Here is a 15,530-nt window from a genome sequence, read left to right on the forward strand (position 1 = left end):
TCAAAACACAAACTTCCTTTTTCCTATAAACAAGGCTAGGTCACAGCCAAAGATAACAAGAAAAACTGGCCATGTTTCATGATTGTGCTGCACCCATAACTCCATGACACAACATCTACTTTTGTTGATCACAAACATATTTTCCTCTGTTACAGCAGCTACCACAAATCTGAAGCAGTCTCAGTAAGGTTCTGTGGCAAACAAGCACGTCCACACTGAAATGCTACAAAAAGGTCTCTGAAATCTGAGAATTTTTATAAAAATTCTGAGACTGCTGGGCAGCACACAGCTCTTCACTGACTTCCAAAACAGACCTGTGAAGACCAGAGCCAAGATAGAGCCAGAAATTCGATACTCCCTGACACTGACTACAGCAAGGGAGTGAAAATAATAGTTTAAATTACACTCTAAAACATTAACTCTTGAAACCAGATTATGCCAAGAAGGGTTTGTCCAGAGTGCTTGGCCAGTTTCATACAATTTGATCCATTTTTTAAAATACACAACATGGTTGTGATACACAAGACAATTCAGCTGCCTGAAAAACTTCAATGCTGCATGAAGAACACAAAGTTTCTTTAAACGAGGGGTAACATCTAAAAGCTCTTCTGCTGTGTGACAAGTGCATGACAGTTTACATACACAAAGCGGCAAAGCCCGTATGACAAAAACATTAAAAAAAAAGTTATAATTTAATATTAATGGTTTTCTCAAAACAAATGCCCACACATCTCCTGAAGGCACAAAATCAAGTGACTTGTAAGGCTATGACAAACACAAGAAGAAACTAACACTGCTTGAAAACCCCAGCAAAGAACAACAGCTGTCATCTCTTCTTTGTCTTCCAGGCGATTACCATATGTTTCCAACTCTTTGTTGTTCATCCCAAGCAAACAAGAGATAAATACCTGATTCTCTCAAGGAAAAAAAAAACCAAAAAAGCAACAAAACAAAAACTAAACAGAAAAAAAACACAAAACTTTTTTTTAAAAGTTTCTTCTGGTGCCACTTGAGAATATCCAAACCGTGGTTACCCTAATATCAAATATTTATAACACATTATCTACTGTTGGTAACCCCAGTGTTCACAGATACGTGCACTTCCAAACACTCAGCCGGCAGAAAGGGTTCCCATATTGTGCAAGCGGAGGAATTATTATTTACATTGCCTCCGTAAGAAGATTTCAGGCGCAGCAGCAGATTTCCCTGCCCTGACAAGCAACAAGTGCGCGGAAGGCTATAAACAAGACCCACTTACGGTGCTCTTGACCCACTTAGAGCGCTGCACCGGCCTAAAGCCTCCTCCTGCGGCGGCGATTCTCCGGGCTCCGCCGTGCCCCGGAGCCGCTCGCTGCCCGCAGGCTCCGCTCGCCGCAGGGCCCGGCCCGGCCCGGCCCGGCCCGGCCCGCCGCTGGCAGCGCCCTCCGCCCGCCTCCCCTCCCCGCCCCGGCCCGGCCCGGGCCCCGCCGCCGCTCCTCCCGCCGCCCCGAGCAGCGGCCGCACGCCCGGCCGGGCACCCCCGGCCCCGCGGCAGCGGCCGAGCCGCGCAGCCCCCGCGGAGCGGAGCGGAGCTGGCTCCGCGGCTCACCCGGGGCTCGCTCACCTGGCAACGGCCGGCGGAGGTGCTGCCGCCGCCCCCGTCCCGCGGCCGCCGCTGCCGCCGCCGCCCGCCCGGCCCGGCCGCCGCCTCCTCCGGCCCTACGGCGTCACCATCGCACGAGGCCGCCGCCGCCAATGCGGGAAGCGCCGCCGCGGCTGCGCGCCCGGCCCGGAAGGACGCGCGGCGGGCCCGGCCCGGCCCGGCCCCTCACGGAGAGGCGGCGCCGGGGCCGCGCAGCCGCGCCGAGAGCGGAGCGGGGACAGCGACCGTCCCCAGCCCTCCCTCCTTCCCTCCCGGGAATGGGCTCGGGAAATCGGTGGGGAAGGAGTTCTGAGATACCGGGTCCAACCTGTGGCCGGACGCCACCGTATTAGCTAGACCGGGGCACTGAGGGCCGTGTCCCGTTCCCTAGACCGGGGCACTGAGGGCCGTGTCCCGTTCCCTGGACCGGGGCACTGAGGGCCGTGTCCCGTTCCCTAGACCGGGGCACTGAGGGCCGTGTCCCGTTCCCTAGACCGGGGCACTGAGGGCCGTGTCCTGTCCCCTGCACCTCCAGGGACGGTGACTCCGCCGCTCTTTAGGACTGTGTGCTCTCGTTGTCGCTGTTGCCTGGAGAAGAGCCCACCTGGCTGCACCCTCCTGTCAGGGAGCTGTGAAGAGCCATAAGGTCTCCCCTTGAGCCTCCTTTACTCCAGGATAAACAACCCTCAGCTATTCCGTGTAAAACCCAGGCCCTTCACCAGTTTTGTTGTACTCATCTGGACTCGCTCCAGCACCAAAAAGTTCTTCCTGAACTGAAGGATGTCGCCCTGAAAACTCAGCTTTTGGAGCTTGTTGACATAGTTTCTAAAGACATTCCCAGGACAGTAACTGTAAACATAGATATGTATACATTCCTTCTGTTACATGGCTTTGATGGACATCTCTCACCAGTGTGGTTGGAAAGGTGTTATCATCCTGGCTATCCAATCCCTGGCTGTGGTCAGAAACCTATACATTGTGAGAGAAGAAATGAAGTGCTCTTTTTTCCTTCACCATATCCTGAGCTGCACCTGTGTGACTTATTTTGTGTCCAGCAGTGACAGAAGGGCCCAGGACTGGACAGAGCAGTGGAGGCGAGGCCTCACCGAGTGCAGGGGCACAGTCACTGCGCTGCTCCTGATCCTGGCCAGGATGCCCCTGGCCCTCCTGGCCCATGTTCCGCCAGCTGTTGTCCCACACTCCTTTTCCAGCTGGCTTTCCAACCACTGTGTTCCCAACCTGCATCGCTACACAGGATTGCTGTGGCCAAATAACAGAAGGGATTGGCAAAGAACAGAGTTTGCAGCCCCCAGGCTGGAGGAAGGTTCCCTTTTTCACCGCTTCCCCTGTGCCCTGAGCTGGCAGCGGAGTGTCACCCTCTCCTCTCAGAATCGGTGTCAGGGGAAATCCCAGCGTGATTTCCATGATGGAGAGGCCACCTGTGGGAACAGCCCAGAGCCATCCAGGCACAGCACATCTTACTGCAGGAAAGGTGCCCAACAGAACACGTGCCAGAAAGCACAAAAAAGAATCACAATCAGCAGTTGTCAATGTCCAAATAACAATAATAAACACTTATTATAATAGAATGATCTCATGTTCATGCCCTCTCCATCCATCAGTCTTCTCCTGCAGGACCTGAACTAAAATGTCTTGTTTCTTAGCTCTGTTTAAATGACAGTTGAGATCTATTTTTTTATTTTATTTTATTTTATTTTTTTCACTAGAAGAGACCATTGGGAGGGGACCAGAATGGGGGTCAGAATGTATCTGAAGGGGGTGCCAGAGGATGGAGCCAGGTTTTTGGTGGGGCCAGGCAATAGGACAAGAGGCCATGGGCAGACACTGATGCTCAGAAGTTCCACCTGAACATGAGGAAGAACTTCTTTCCTGTGCAGTGACCGTGCACTGGAACAGAATGTGCAGAGAGGGTGTGAAATCTCCCTTTGGGGAGATGTTCCAGAACCATCTGGAGGCAGTGCTGTGTCCCATGTGCTCTGGGGTGGCCCTGCTCGAGCAGGGAGGTGGGAGCACTGTGGTCCCTGCCAATCCAGTCTGTGATTCTGTGACTGTGTGATGTGGACATCCCCTGTGTCCAGGGCAGCTGGAGGAAGGGGAAGAGGCTCCACTGGACAGGCTGACCTGCCTGCTCCGGGCATGGCACCGAGCAGGGAGGCCACAGCTGGCACAGGACCAGAAGGATGATGAAAACCAATGTTCCCTGATGCTGCAGGAGGCACCTGGGCAGCCTGGCTCAGGTGACAGGGCCCAAACTCCTGTGTCTGGTGTAGAGGCACGGAGCAGGGGCACCACAGAGAACAAGAACTTGCCCTGTTAAGGAATGGGAAGTGTTGGCTGAGCAGCAGGAAAACCTATGTGACGTGGAGATTTCACCTCCCAAAATAGTGTCCTTGGGGAAAACGGTGGAAACCCTACACCTGCATGTTTTACAGTGAGACCAGCCAAAACACGAAGGGAACACTACTCTGTTGGAGGATAAGCTTAGCAATTGCCAGGGAGAGTAACTGGACCATTTGAGAGCCTGTCTGTAATTTGCGTGGCTCTAAACTTTAGTGCTTTGCTGAGCCACACTCCAATCAATACACTTGTCCCCACACCCAGAAATTTCAGCTCAAGCCAGTGAGTGTGAAAGAGGCAGTTAATGCAAGCAAAAGTATCCCTATAAATTAATATTTGAGTTGTTTTGATCCCTAATACCTGCAAACAATAAATATATCCTGCCCACTCCTTAAAACTCTGTTTATAAAACTATGATTCCCTATTGTCTCCTTTAAAATATGTCCCACCTCACGCATTCATTAAAGTTTTTGTTACTGAACATTACAGTTGCACTCTTACACGTACTTATGGTTTCTCTCATCATTCAAAATGTATTTTGGCAGCAGCACAGGGAGCAGCAGCTGCAGTGGCTGCTCCAGCTCCACCCCGTGCCTGTCAGATGAAGTATTTCCTGCCCTGTCTTTCAGGATTTCATCTGTAAAATGGCGCTAATGATTTAAAAATATTTTGAGCTTCACTGACGAAAAATATATGTAAAAACTGCATGTCATTTTCATCTGTCATTTCCTGTCACCATAACTTAATGTGTATGCAGCCAATTAAGAGGGAAAATGAGATAGGAATACTGATTCAATAAATATTAAATAAAAGGAATTTTGGTCGTTTATTCTGGTTTAAGAGCCTGGAAATCAAAAAGCAAAGCTGTGCCCTGCAATACAGCAAAACACATTTTCAAAAACAGAGTTATGTACTGCCTGGGCATTTGCAGATGATTCCTAGAAAATGTAGCAGTAATAAAATGTCCACTGCCTTAATTCCTTCAGAATGTGTTTGTCCTATATACACAGCCCTGTGGTTTGTGGAAGCTGGCAGGTCATTACTGGTTAACTCTGTTGTTCCTGAGCAGGAGAAAACAAATCTGCCTGTGGCAAACAAAACTGAGACTGGCCACAATCATCACAGGGAATTGCTGCCACTCTTAAAAACCAGTCCAGATGTTTGCTCTGGCCAAGAAGATGTTAAATACCTGTGCAGTTCCTCGAGGCTGTGGACAAGACAGGGTTACAATTAGCTCCAACGCTGGGTCCACCCCACGTCTTTTGGTTTTTTTCCCCTTAAAGGCAGTGTTTCCCTTGCATGGTAATGCCCCATCCTGCCCATCCCGCATAATGTCCATGTTTTGGGAGCCCTGGGAAGGGCTGACACAGCGATATGGCACTCTAGGAAGAGCCACAAGACAAATGATGACTCAGAATAAAACTGCCTTAGGGTAAGGAAGAGCCTGGACCTTTTTTTTCCTTCTTTTTTTCCCCCAGGATGTGTGTTACTGCTGCAAGCCTTTAAACTGCTTCATCTCTGTTGGCAAACATACCTGAGCAGCTCCCTTCTGAAGCCTTCTTTCTGTTGGGCACAGAAATCTAAGCTTTGCTTATCTTTGAGCTGGTTATATTTAGACTCCAGAGCTGGTATGCTCAGGAGGTGGCCCCGTCCCAAAGCCTGGAGCTGGGACAGGCACTCACCAGTCTGTGCATCCACAAACCTTTGCACACAGGGTGCTGGTGCCAGGGGGACAGAATTTGGCCAGGATACACACCCGCACCAAGGAGATGGGATGCATCTCTGTGTCCCAGGGATTAGACATGGCCAAACTGCCTGTGAGAAGAAGGGGATCTGATATTACCTTCACATCTGCTGTGTGCCTGTCCTATGTGTTCCTTCACAGCCTGCCCTTCAGCGAACTTGACTTCACAGAGTGTCTGCTAGAAACTCTTTAACCTGAAATGCGGTTAAACAAAAGCTAAATGAAAGTTAATGACCATATAAGCAGCTGATTCTGGAAAAGCCTTGTGACAGCCACTTGAGAAATGCCCTGTAGTCGCTGGAAGGTATTTCCCAAGGTCTCCTTGGGATGTTCCGTGGCTGTGTCAGCAGATGAAAATACTGTCTATATTTCTGTAACCACAGGTGATGAGGAATTGCTTCCACAGTGTAATTTAAACCTCCTAGGCATCTCCCTGGCTGGGCTCGAGTGAGCAGAGACTCCTGCATGTTTGATTTCATATGACTGAACAAGATCTGTTCCGTTTGTGCTTTGTTGGGATCCACAGGGAACAAGCTTTGGTCCATATAGAAAGTGTAAGTTACACCAATGCTGCACGTCTGGCTGTTCCCTGAACTGCAAAAAGCAGCAGCTGCTCTGCTACACTGAGCTCTGAGCAGGCACTCATTTTTGGGGGACAAAGAGTGGAAGCCTCCAAATGACTCAAGTGGCCTGAAGTTCAGCAGTGTTAAAAGGTTCATTCAAATTCTCTCACAACCCTGCCACCTTCTTCTTAGCATGATTAATATCAACTGAAAGTTTCTGGGATCAGGTACTGCTCAGCTTACCTTGCAGCAGAGCACACTGAGGCCTCATTCATTCCCTCTGTAATTTAGGCAGTAGTTGCCAGCTGGAAAATGATGACAGATTTGCATCCTGTTCTGCTCCATTTAAGAGCCCATGTTCACTGACTTGCAGTAACAGCATATTTGCATAGTGCCTTTAAGCTCAAAATATTTTAGTTTTACATGACTTAAGGGTGGCCATTTCTATCAGCCTTGAAGTGCAGGGACTTGAGGGTTGGAATGTGGCAGCCAGTTACCAGCCCACAGAATGTAACAGTGAGGATCTTATCCCTAGGAAACTGCAAACAGAATCTGAGCAGGCAGAAACCAGGCTGACCTCCCTAAGCCTTACTTCAGCTACAAGATCTTCAACACCCATAAATAAACAAGCCCTGAGCTGACCTCTCTTTTGTGGCACAGCCCTTCCTCCAGCATTGTGCCAGAGTAAGGATTTGCTGCTGCAGACCCTCCCAGGCTCCTGCTGAGCCCCCCAGGAACCACCTCCAACCCTGCAAGGTGCTGCTGAGCCTCCCTGTGCAGAACTGGGTGTCCCCCCACCATGTGGATACAGCTGTCTGCCTGCCAGAGTGCATGAGCAGAGAACCTAGGCCTTCAATTAAACTTCTTTTCAGCCATATTTCTCAGAGATCTTGACAGAAAAAGGAGGTGTACAGAAAATATTCTGTATTCTATACAGAAGAAGGCTGGAGGTTAAAATGTAAAGAAACTATTTTAAAACTATGCAGCAGATTATCAACGGAGCTCAGAATTGAGTTTAGCTCCCAGCCCCACACCCCTTTCTATCCCTTTGTGCATCAAACAAAGCACAACTTAAAATCTGTTGAACTTTTTAACTTCCATGGGAAAGAAGCAGTTCTGCTGCAGCTTTCTGTTTGACTTCCTTTAGTTTTGCATCAAGCCAATCTGGCTGTGTTCTTACTTTATAATTATTACCACCCTATGGAGGTTCTTTTATGTGGGAGTGCCATTGAAATTAAGTTTGAAGCTAGAGTTTAGTGAGATCAAATTTTTGGATACAAAATTCCCAGAAAATTCTAAAATACTGAAACCTGGGAGTTGTGAGAATAAAAAAGGGGGGAGGAAAGAAATCTAATGGTCACTTTTTTCCTATGGCTATATGCTCCCAGTCCAATAGGAACTGCTAGCTCCAACCAGGCTGCCAGAGGTCTGGAATGTTGGGACAAAAGGCCAAAAAACATCTTTTTTTTTTTCCATCCAGACAACATTTTAGGTGGAAAAAGAAGGACATATCCAGGGACACCCAGATGAATAGCAGCCCTAACAATGCCAACTTTTCCGCTCCCAGGGTTGTTTACACCCACAAAATGAAGTGTGGTGCCAAACCGCAAGGAGAGTTGTGTGGTCTTTATCAGAAAGGCCAGATGAAGTAATTCTGAACTATGAGACACATTAACAATGCCTGAGGGTGCCATTTACAAAGGGCTGACACCTTCGAGCACTGATGCAATAAGGATGGACAAGAACACGAGGCGAGGGTGGTGGGAGGAAAGGTCTTTTTCAGATTTATCCAAGGTAGAGCAAATTTTATTGCTGGGCTAGAAACAGAGTATCCCAGGAGTGAATAGCTCACTCATTTGATCCCATCTTGGGCTCAGTCCAGCTCCCACTGAAGTTTAATGGCAGTTGGATCAGGCTGCTGCACTCACATTTTTTCCATGCATGGAAAACTATTTCCGTTACTTTGAATTACAATACCACTGGCTTTGGATTTTATATAATAAAGTGAATCTAGGCCACTGTTTATATTCCAAAAAAAACTGCATTCTGGGATGCCAGCAAATATATTGCCTGTTGGATTAAAAAAAATAAAATAAAAACTGGACACATTGGTTTTAAAAAAAACAACAGCTCCTAATTATTAAGCATAATTTCTCTTCCTTGTGCTTTTCTGGAGTCCTCAAATATTTGAAGTATGAAAGGTACATATAAATTCTTCTCTGGTGGTTGAAATGGTGGAATCTGTAAAACTGCAATGTTTTATAAGAAACAGAGGTTTAATATAAAAACAATAATCTTCATGACTGGCTCATTGCTTATTGGCATATTTTGAGCATTTTAAAATTTACAAGGGAAAAAAAAAAACCCAACACCCCTGCAATGTCAGTGACAAAGCAGATGAATATTAGCAAACCCTTATATTTTGGGAACTGGCTTCTCTTGATTGTTCTGACTGCAAATGAACTCTGCAGATGCTGAGAGGTACAGGAAACGTCTTGTGCTAGGAACAGCATTTGCTCCCTGCTTTATGAATTGGATTGTGCTAAAATCCCAATGTGGTAAGACCGATTAGCAGACTTTGGTAATGCCTTCTGCCCTGGTACAGTTTTATTACAGTCTTTTTATTACCAAGTTAAAACACAGAGACTTCCACGGTGAACACACAGCCGCGCTCTGGGAGCAAACGTTCCTGTGGTTGGCTCCTGCCGGGGAAGAGCACGGCCCCTGCCCTCTGAAACACAGAGCAGCAAAATAAAAGAACAAACCAAAAGAACAAACCAAAACACACGGACACACAGGCAACAGAGGGAAAGAAATGTCACTGAGGGGAGCTCAGTGTTGAAGAGAAATATACAGCTGGGCTGGTGGTGAGGAGGATTTAATAGAGCTGAACAAGGTGACCACCTGCATCCACTCGAGAGAGGAGAAGCTGCAGCAGGATGAGGAGCGCAGCCATGTGCATGTGTGTGTGTGTGCAGTGCTTCTTTCCACTGACAAAATACACTCTGCAAACATCCCTGGCACCGGCAGCTTTTCCTCCCTATTGAAAAATTAACTTTCAGCATGGGATTTGAAGGAAAAGGAAAACAAAAATCCCTAGCACACACAGCCACGTGGTTTGAGCCGGGCAGATTTCCCTTGGCGGCACAGAGGAGCCAGGTTCTGGCTTCATGGGCACTCCCAGGCTGTGCACTGGTCAGCCACAGGTTGAACCTTCCTTCCTCACAACAGCAGGCTGTGAACTTTCCTCTACCCCACTGTGGTCTGGGGAGCATCCAGGAATGGTTTTACAAGGCTGTGGATTTTAAGCCGTACCCTCGTAGCCTTAGCTAACCTTCCCTCTAATGTGACAAAGCCCTTCAGAGGGACCAAGAATCAAGATTCTGAATTTCCCAGTGCAGGATTTGAAATCTGAATAACTGGGACTCACCCATGGCTGCCTGTAATTTCCAGTGTCTAGTAACTATTGCAAAATGCTGAGATTTACTGATCAGAGAGAAGAAAGAACCCACTCCTTCTCACTGGCTTGCTTTGTGTAATGAAATAGCACCTCCTCAGCTTCTTCATCCTGACTGAAACATCCCAGGGCAGATGCCAATGGGGTATTGCCCATCTCCCCAAGGGGAGCTCCACCCAAAGACAAATTCCCCAGCAGAACTGAAGGAATGTCAAATCAGCTGACCTGACGAGGTGGTGGGGGGGGAAATTTCAAAACCAAAATGTCTCTTAAATAAGCTTCTTTTAATTATTATCACCATCTGTTTATTTATACAAATATAAAATATATTTATATAGATTTATATAATATAGATTTGTTGCTTTGGCGGCTCCTTTCATTTACAGACGTACTGGTCGACGATCTCTGTGCACTTTTTACACTTGACATAACAGCACCAGTGGAACTTGCAGTGGCAGCGCTCCACCTGCACGCTCTTGAACTGGTCGTAGCCCCGTCCGCAGCACATCAGCTCGCAGCCATCCATGCCCTCCGAGGTCTTGTTGCACAGCCGGCCCTGCGTGCCCAGCGAGCCCGTGGTCTCGTTGCGGAGGCAATAGTCCGGGCTGGGGTCCACGTAGACCAGGTCCTCCTGGGTGGGCATGTTGAAGCGGTTGTTGACCAGCTCCAGCTTGCCCTTGCGGCTGATCCTCATGGCCGCGGCGCTGTCGTACTTCTCCTTCAGCAGGTCGCCCACCTTGCGGAAGTCGGCCAGCTGCAGCCAGCAGGTCTTGAGGCTGCACGAGCCCGACACGCCGTGGCACTTGCAGGCCACGTCTGCCAGCTTGTACACGGCCTGTGGGGGAAAGGAACGCCATCAGGAGGAGGAGCTGCGTTTGTTCCCGCTGCACTGGCAGCTGGCTTAATTACAGCCAATTCATCGCGCCTCCAGAACCGCTTTGATTACCCCGCAGTTTCTGTTGTTTCGCCCTTCAGAGGAGACAAAGGTCTTCTCCTCCCCCTGTTGCGACTGCTGTGCTGCTGTTCCCTAAATATTTCTATTTCTGGTCACGCTGCCTGCAAACACGACTTCCTCACCCCACCTTCTTTCCCTCTGGCAGATTTCTGGCTTGACAGCAGGGCCAAGTGCAGGAGAAAAAGAGAAGGAGCCCTCTTTGCATGGACTGGAAATTCCCCAGCTCACAGACCACCAGGGTGTGGTGTGTTTTTCCTGTTCAGTGCTGCACAGCACCTCGGAACCAGCCCATTTCCTACCGCCCTCACCAGGAACCGACGCTACCGTCGCAGGGATACATCTGCATCCTTTGGAAACAAGCCCACGGACCCACACCCTTCCCCTTCATCCCCCACAAGAGCAGCTCGTCTGGGGGGTGTCCAGAGAGGGGCAGGCAGGGGTGGTGCTGGACAGACGGACACATTTCCCTGGAAGGCAGCTGGAGGGAGCCGGGAGCCCTCGCTGCCTTCCTGCGCCATCTCCTGCCCGGCTCCCTCCAGCAGCAGGGCACAACAGCCACGATTTCCACAGCACACCCAAGCTTCCCGCCCTGGCTCTCCCCAGACACTTCCAGCTACGTTTTCAGGAGCCTGCAGAGGTATCATACCCCCTGAAAATCCAGCGTCAAAGTTAGCAAAGAGCCTTGAAAATTCCGAGTGTAAAGCGCTCATCGGAGTGAGCGCAGCATGTGAAGGGAAAGGGTGTTTACTCTCCTCCTCCCCACTCTAGCTGGGAGGTGAGAGAAATACCGAGAAATCCAAAACAAAACCAAGGAAAGGAAACTGAAATGCAGGTTGGGTTTGTTCTTCCCATTCATTTCAGAGCCAGGTACAGAAGTGCAATGCTTTGGGAGCTGACAGAGCTTGCAAAGATCCCTTCCCCGTCAGAGCTACTCAGCAGCTTCATCCCCCAGCCCTTGGCTCCTCATCCTCTCACCATCAGGCTCACATCTGCTCTCCCAAGACCATCCTGCATCCTGCAGTGCTCTTGCCAGATCCCAGATGCCAAGCAGAGATGTTTGGCATCAGCTGCAAAATTACCACCAGCTGTATCTGGTGGGGGAGAGGGAGGAACATGAGAACAAAACAGGGCGCTCTGAAAGAGATGGCCATGTGTCTTCCAGCCAGGGTTTCTGCTGGAAAAAAGCAGCCAAACACAGAGGTTTTCTTTTTTGCCTCACTCACTGACAGAGAAGGAAGCTTCCCAGCTCCCTGCTTTCACGTGCCAAGGTGATTAAGGCAATTGAGCATACTGCAAGCAAAGCCTTCTGCCTACAACAACGTTCTGGACCAGCAGGGAGAGGTCAGAGTTCTCCTACAGCAACTGGTTGCTCCTTGCCCAGCTAAATGTCTACTGCTTTTGACAGCTAGTGAAGATTCAATTTGGCTTAATGGCTAAATCACATGGAGGCCAATCCAGCTCCTGAGAAAGTCAATGGAGTGAGTCCTTGAAACAGAAAAGCTTTAGTTCTGCTCCTCAGAGCTCAATTTACCAAGGCAATCCCTCACGGTGCAATGTAACAGCTACAAGCTGGGAGTCTTGGATCAAACTACAACTGCAGAGGACCAACCACACCGTTACTTAAGGATTCCTGCTCTACTGTGACCAGACAGGCTACAGCTGAATTTCCTGAGCACCAGACACTCACTATATCCTCACTGCACTGCCAGCCTGCTTGTTATAAGCCTGTGTTAGCACTTTTTCGTTATGGTTCTGTCAAATCCCAGGCCACTCATGCCTCCCTTGCCCTTGCATGTGTTTTTATAAAGTATTATGATTCTGCCTAATCCTGGGCTTTGTTCCTTTAGAAAAACACTGCAACCCAATCCCCCTCAGTTAATGTCAGGGGAATGAGTTCACTCTGACTTGGCTTGAGGCAACTGATGCTCAAAACATCTGGCCCACGTGGGCAGTAGCTGCTGTGGGGAAGGCGAGCACTGCCAGTGATCACAGGTGAGCACACGCTGCCACTGAGCCCCCACAGCTCCCACCACCCGTGTCCTGTGGAGCCAGCCACAGCTTCAGCTGCTAAATGACTCTCCCACTCTCCCCCTCCACTGCCCAGATGAGGAGAAAGCAGAGGAAATTGGAGAATTCCTCCCCAGCCAGGCTGGGGTCAAGGTAAAGAATACCAGACCCCACATGCAGCTCTGAGGGCAGGGTGTGATGGACGGCCACGCCACCTAAACAGGTTGAAAATGCCTCTAATGGAAAAGCCCCCTCCATAAGCCCAAGGTCTCTTCCAATTCTTTTTGTGCAGGAATGGCAACAAATGGGTCATTCCTATGTGGTCAGTCAGGCAGACCCCCTTCCCCAGGCTCTTGTGGCAGTGGCTGGAGTGCCTGCTGAGTGAGGGCTGCCATGTGCTGACTGCGTAAACAGCCTGGAAGGACAGACTGCCACAGCCAGACAGAGCCACAGATAAGGAAGGGGGGCAGCAGGAGAGGCTAATGGAGACCAACTGGAAGAAAAGACAGATGGAAGGAAAGGACATGTTGAGATAACAGCCAAAGACAAACAAACAAGAGCAATAAAGCCAGAAGCCACCAGCCCAAGGACTGCGATGTGGAGTGAAGGGGTGATGGGGTCAGGACTGCCTGAAAGATAAAAGACCTCTGATTCCCTCCTGTCCCCCACCCCAGCTCCTTCTGAGAACCACAGAGAGAAGGGACAATCCCCTCTCCTGCCACCAGAGCTCCTCAATATTCCATTGAGGATTCAATAGCTTTCTCACTCATAGGAAACTGAGTGAAGGGACATGCCAAAAATCTGCCTGTAACTCAGAAGGGATCAGCTGAAACCCTGGCTGTGAAAGCAGGGCGAGGCTGCAGGGGGATGGCAGCTGGTGCTCACTGCTGGGTGTCCAGCAGTCCTTCCTTCCAGCATAAACTTGTGGGAATGAGGGGTTACATATGCACCTCCCTGCTTACAAAACCAGTATCTCAGAAGTTTAGGAATGCAGGATTAGACAGGACCTCCTGGGTTATTAAGCATGATCTCTTGCTATTGTAGGCACCACTTCAAGTAACATTTTCCCTAAATGCACAGGATGCCCTTCTAAAAGCAATTAAGTTTTCAGCCACCATTATTCTGATTGCCATTCCAACAATAAATATCTTTTTCTGATTTTCAGCCTGTATGTATTTACTTTATGCCCATTTGCTACTGTGCCAAATTGGCCTTTTGCTTACAAAGTACTTTTCCTTCCCTGTTATTTCTCCCACGAACACAGACATCAGTCATATCCTCTCTCCACTTTCACTTTACTAGGCTAAATATGGCAAGCTGCTCTAGCACACTTTCTTAAGAAAAGATTCCTATCCCTTGGGTCTGCCCTAACAAGCCTTTTCTAGTCTGAGGTCATTTTACTTGGGAATATGAGAACACACAATACTTTGGGGCCTCACGAGAGCCCAATACAATGGCATTAGTATTCCCCCATGCTGTATAAAAAGCCTTATGTCTGCTGTGTTACAGGATATTTACCACCTTCCAAGCCACATTGCTTCTGCAGCCATTTTCAGCTGACTGCTGTGACCATTTCTTTCCTGCTCTTGTCCTGATGACTAAAGATGTGTCTCATACGAGGCCTCAGTGTTGTTTCACTGAGTGTCACCAGCTGCTGCACAAAATTCACATCCTCCTCTCTGTTGTCATAATATCTGCCACCTTTGCATCAACAGCAAAGTTCATCAGCCCATTTCTAGTGCCTGTGTTGAGGCTGAGAAACAAAAATCCTAAGGGCGAGTCCTTGATGAGCTCTGCTAATTAAGCTCCATTAAAATCAAGCTCCATTCTTTCACACAACTTACTGACGTCTTTCCTCAAACCAGTTTCTTGTCCATCTCACAGCTACTGCAACTTTCATTGTATTTCCCAGTTTAACCAAGAATTTCCCAGGGGGGAAATACCTCAGATGTCTCACACAAGTTCACATCAATGAGGCCTACCAGATCTAGTCTGCTTTTAGAAAGTCAGTGATGTTCTAAATGACTGAGGGATCAAACTTTGGAAAAAAAGTCTTCTCAAATTATTTCCTATTTTCCCCTGAGATATCCAATGCTCCCCACTCCAACTCGAAGCCCCAGGCAAAGCACTCACTCACTTTTGGGTACCAAAACTTCTCTGCCTTTAGACTCAGCCCCATCCTCACTGGCTGTCTCCTTTCTTCTCTGATTTGCAAAGTTTAAAAAACTTTTGCTGTTTATTTTATTAGCCTTTGCAAGGTCTGACTCAGCATGATTTTTCCTGTTCTCACCTCCTCTTTCCACTTCTTGACCTCTAAGAGAGAGCTTTTTGTATTTATTTGCTATCTTTTCCCTTCATTCTTGGTCTATTCCTAACAGCTTCTCTGTGGCAGTTATTCATTCAGTGAGGTCTGGATATTCTTCCTACAACCTTTTTTCTCTTGTTGGCATGCAGAGTTGTAATGGCTTTAGCATCTTTGACTTGAAAAAGTTCCAGACCTCCTCCACATCCATTTCCTAGGCTGAGCTTATTAACCAGCTCCCTTAGTTTATCAGAGTTTGGTTTTTTTTGTTGTTTGTATTTTTTTTTTTTAAATCCACAATCTTAATTACACACGGGTTTATACTTCCAGTTAATTTAATCTGATCTAAAATGATTTGTGCTCATTTAATCTGTTACTGCAGTTCACCTGGCACCTCTGACTAGGGGCCAGACTCTGTCTCTGGACCCCTCAAGGCTGCTGGGATCTCATGTTCACTCCTTGCTTTAGGCAGGGGATTTATTTGTAGAAATCCAAGTTCATGCTCCAGATATGTAGGATGTCC

The 15,530-nt window shown here is 48.5% G+C and overlaps 2 protein-coding genes across 8 annotated transcripts in view; both read right to left on the minus strand.

Annotated features, from left to right (window-relative positions):
* The window catches only part of ADIPOR2 (adiponectin receptor 2), a 44,373-nt gene extending 42,625 nt beyond the window's left edge, over window positions 1–1,748 (minus strand). The window contains exon 1 of one of the 7 annotated variants that reach the window (XM_086885526.1): window positions 1,604–1,748. The gene's annotated coding sequence lies outside the window, so the exon portion shown is untranslated. Of the gene's footprint in view, window positions 1–1,258; window positions 1,508–1,588 lie in introns of those variants that run through there. The other 6 variants (XM_086885537.1, XM_086885527.1, XM_086885531.1 and 3 more) reach the window with 6 other exon arrangements.
* Window positions 1,749–10,010: 8,262 nt separating this feature from the next.
* The window catches only part of WNT5B (Wnt family member 5B), a 71,452-nt gene continuing 65,932 nt past the window's right edge, over window positions 10,011–15,530 (minus strand). Inside the window, exon 5 of the mRNA XM_086885539.1 lies at window positions 10,011–10,578. Coding sequence (XP_086741665.1) covers window positions 10,120–10,578 — 459 coding nt within the window. The 3' untranslated portion in view covers window positions 10,011–10,119. The remainder of the gene's footprint in view (window positions 10,579–15,530) is intronic.

Source organism: Cyanistes caeruleus, chromosome 4 (genome assembly GCF_971803275.1).
Source record: "Cyanistes caeruleus chromosome 4, bCyaCae1.hap1.1, whole genome shotgun sequence".
NCBI lineage: Eukaryota > Metazoa > Chordata > Aves > Passeriformes > Paridae > Cyanistes > Cyanistes caeruleus.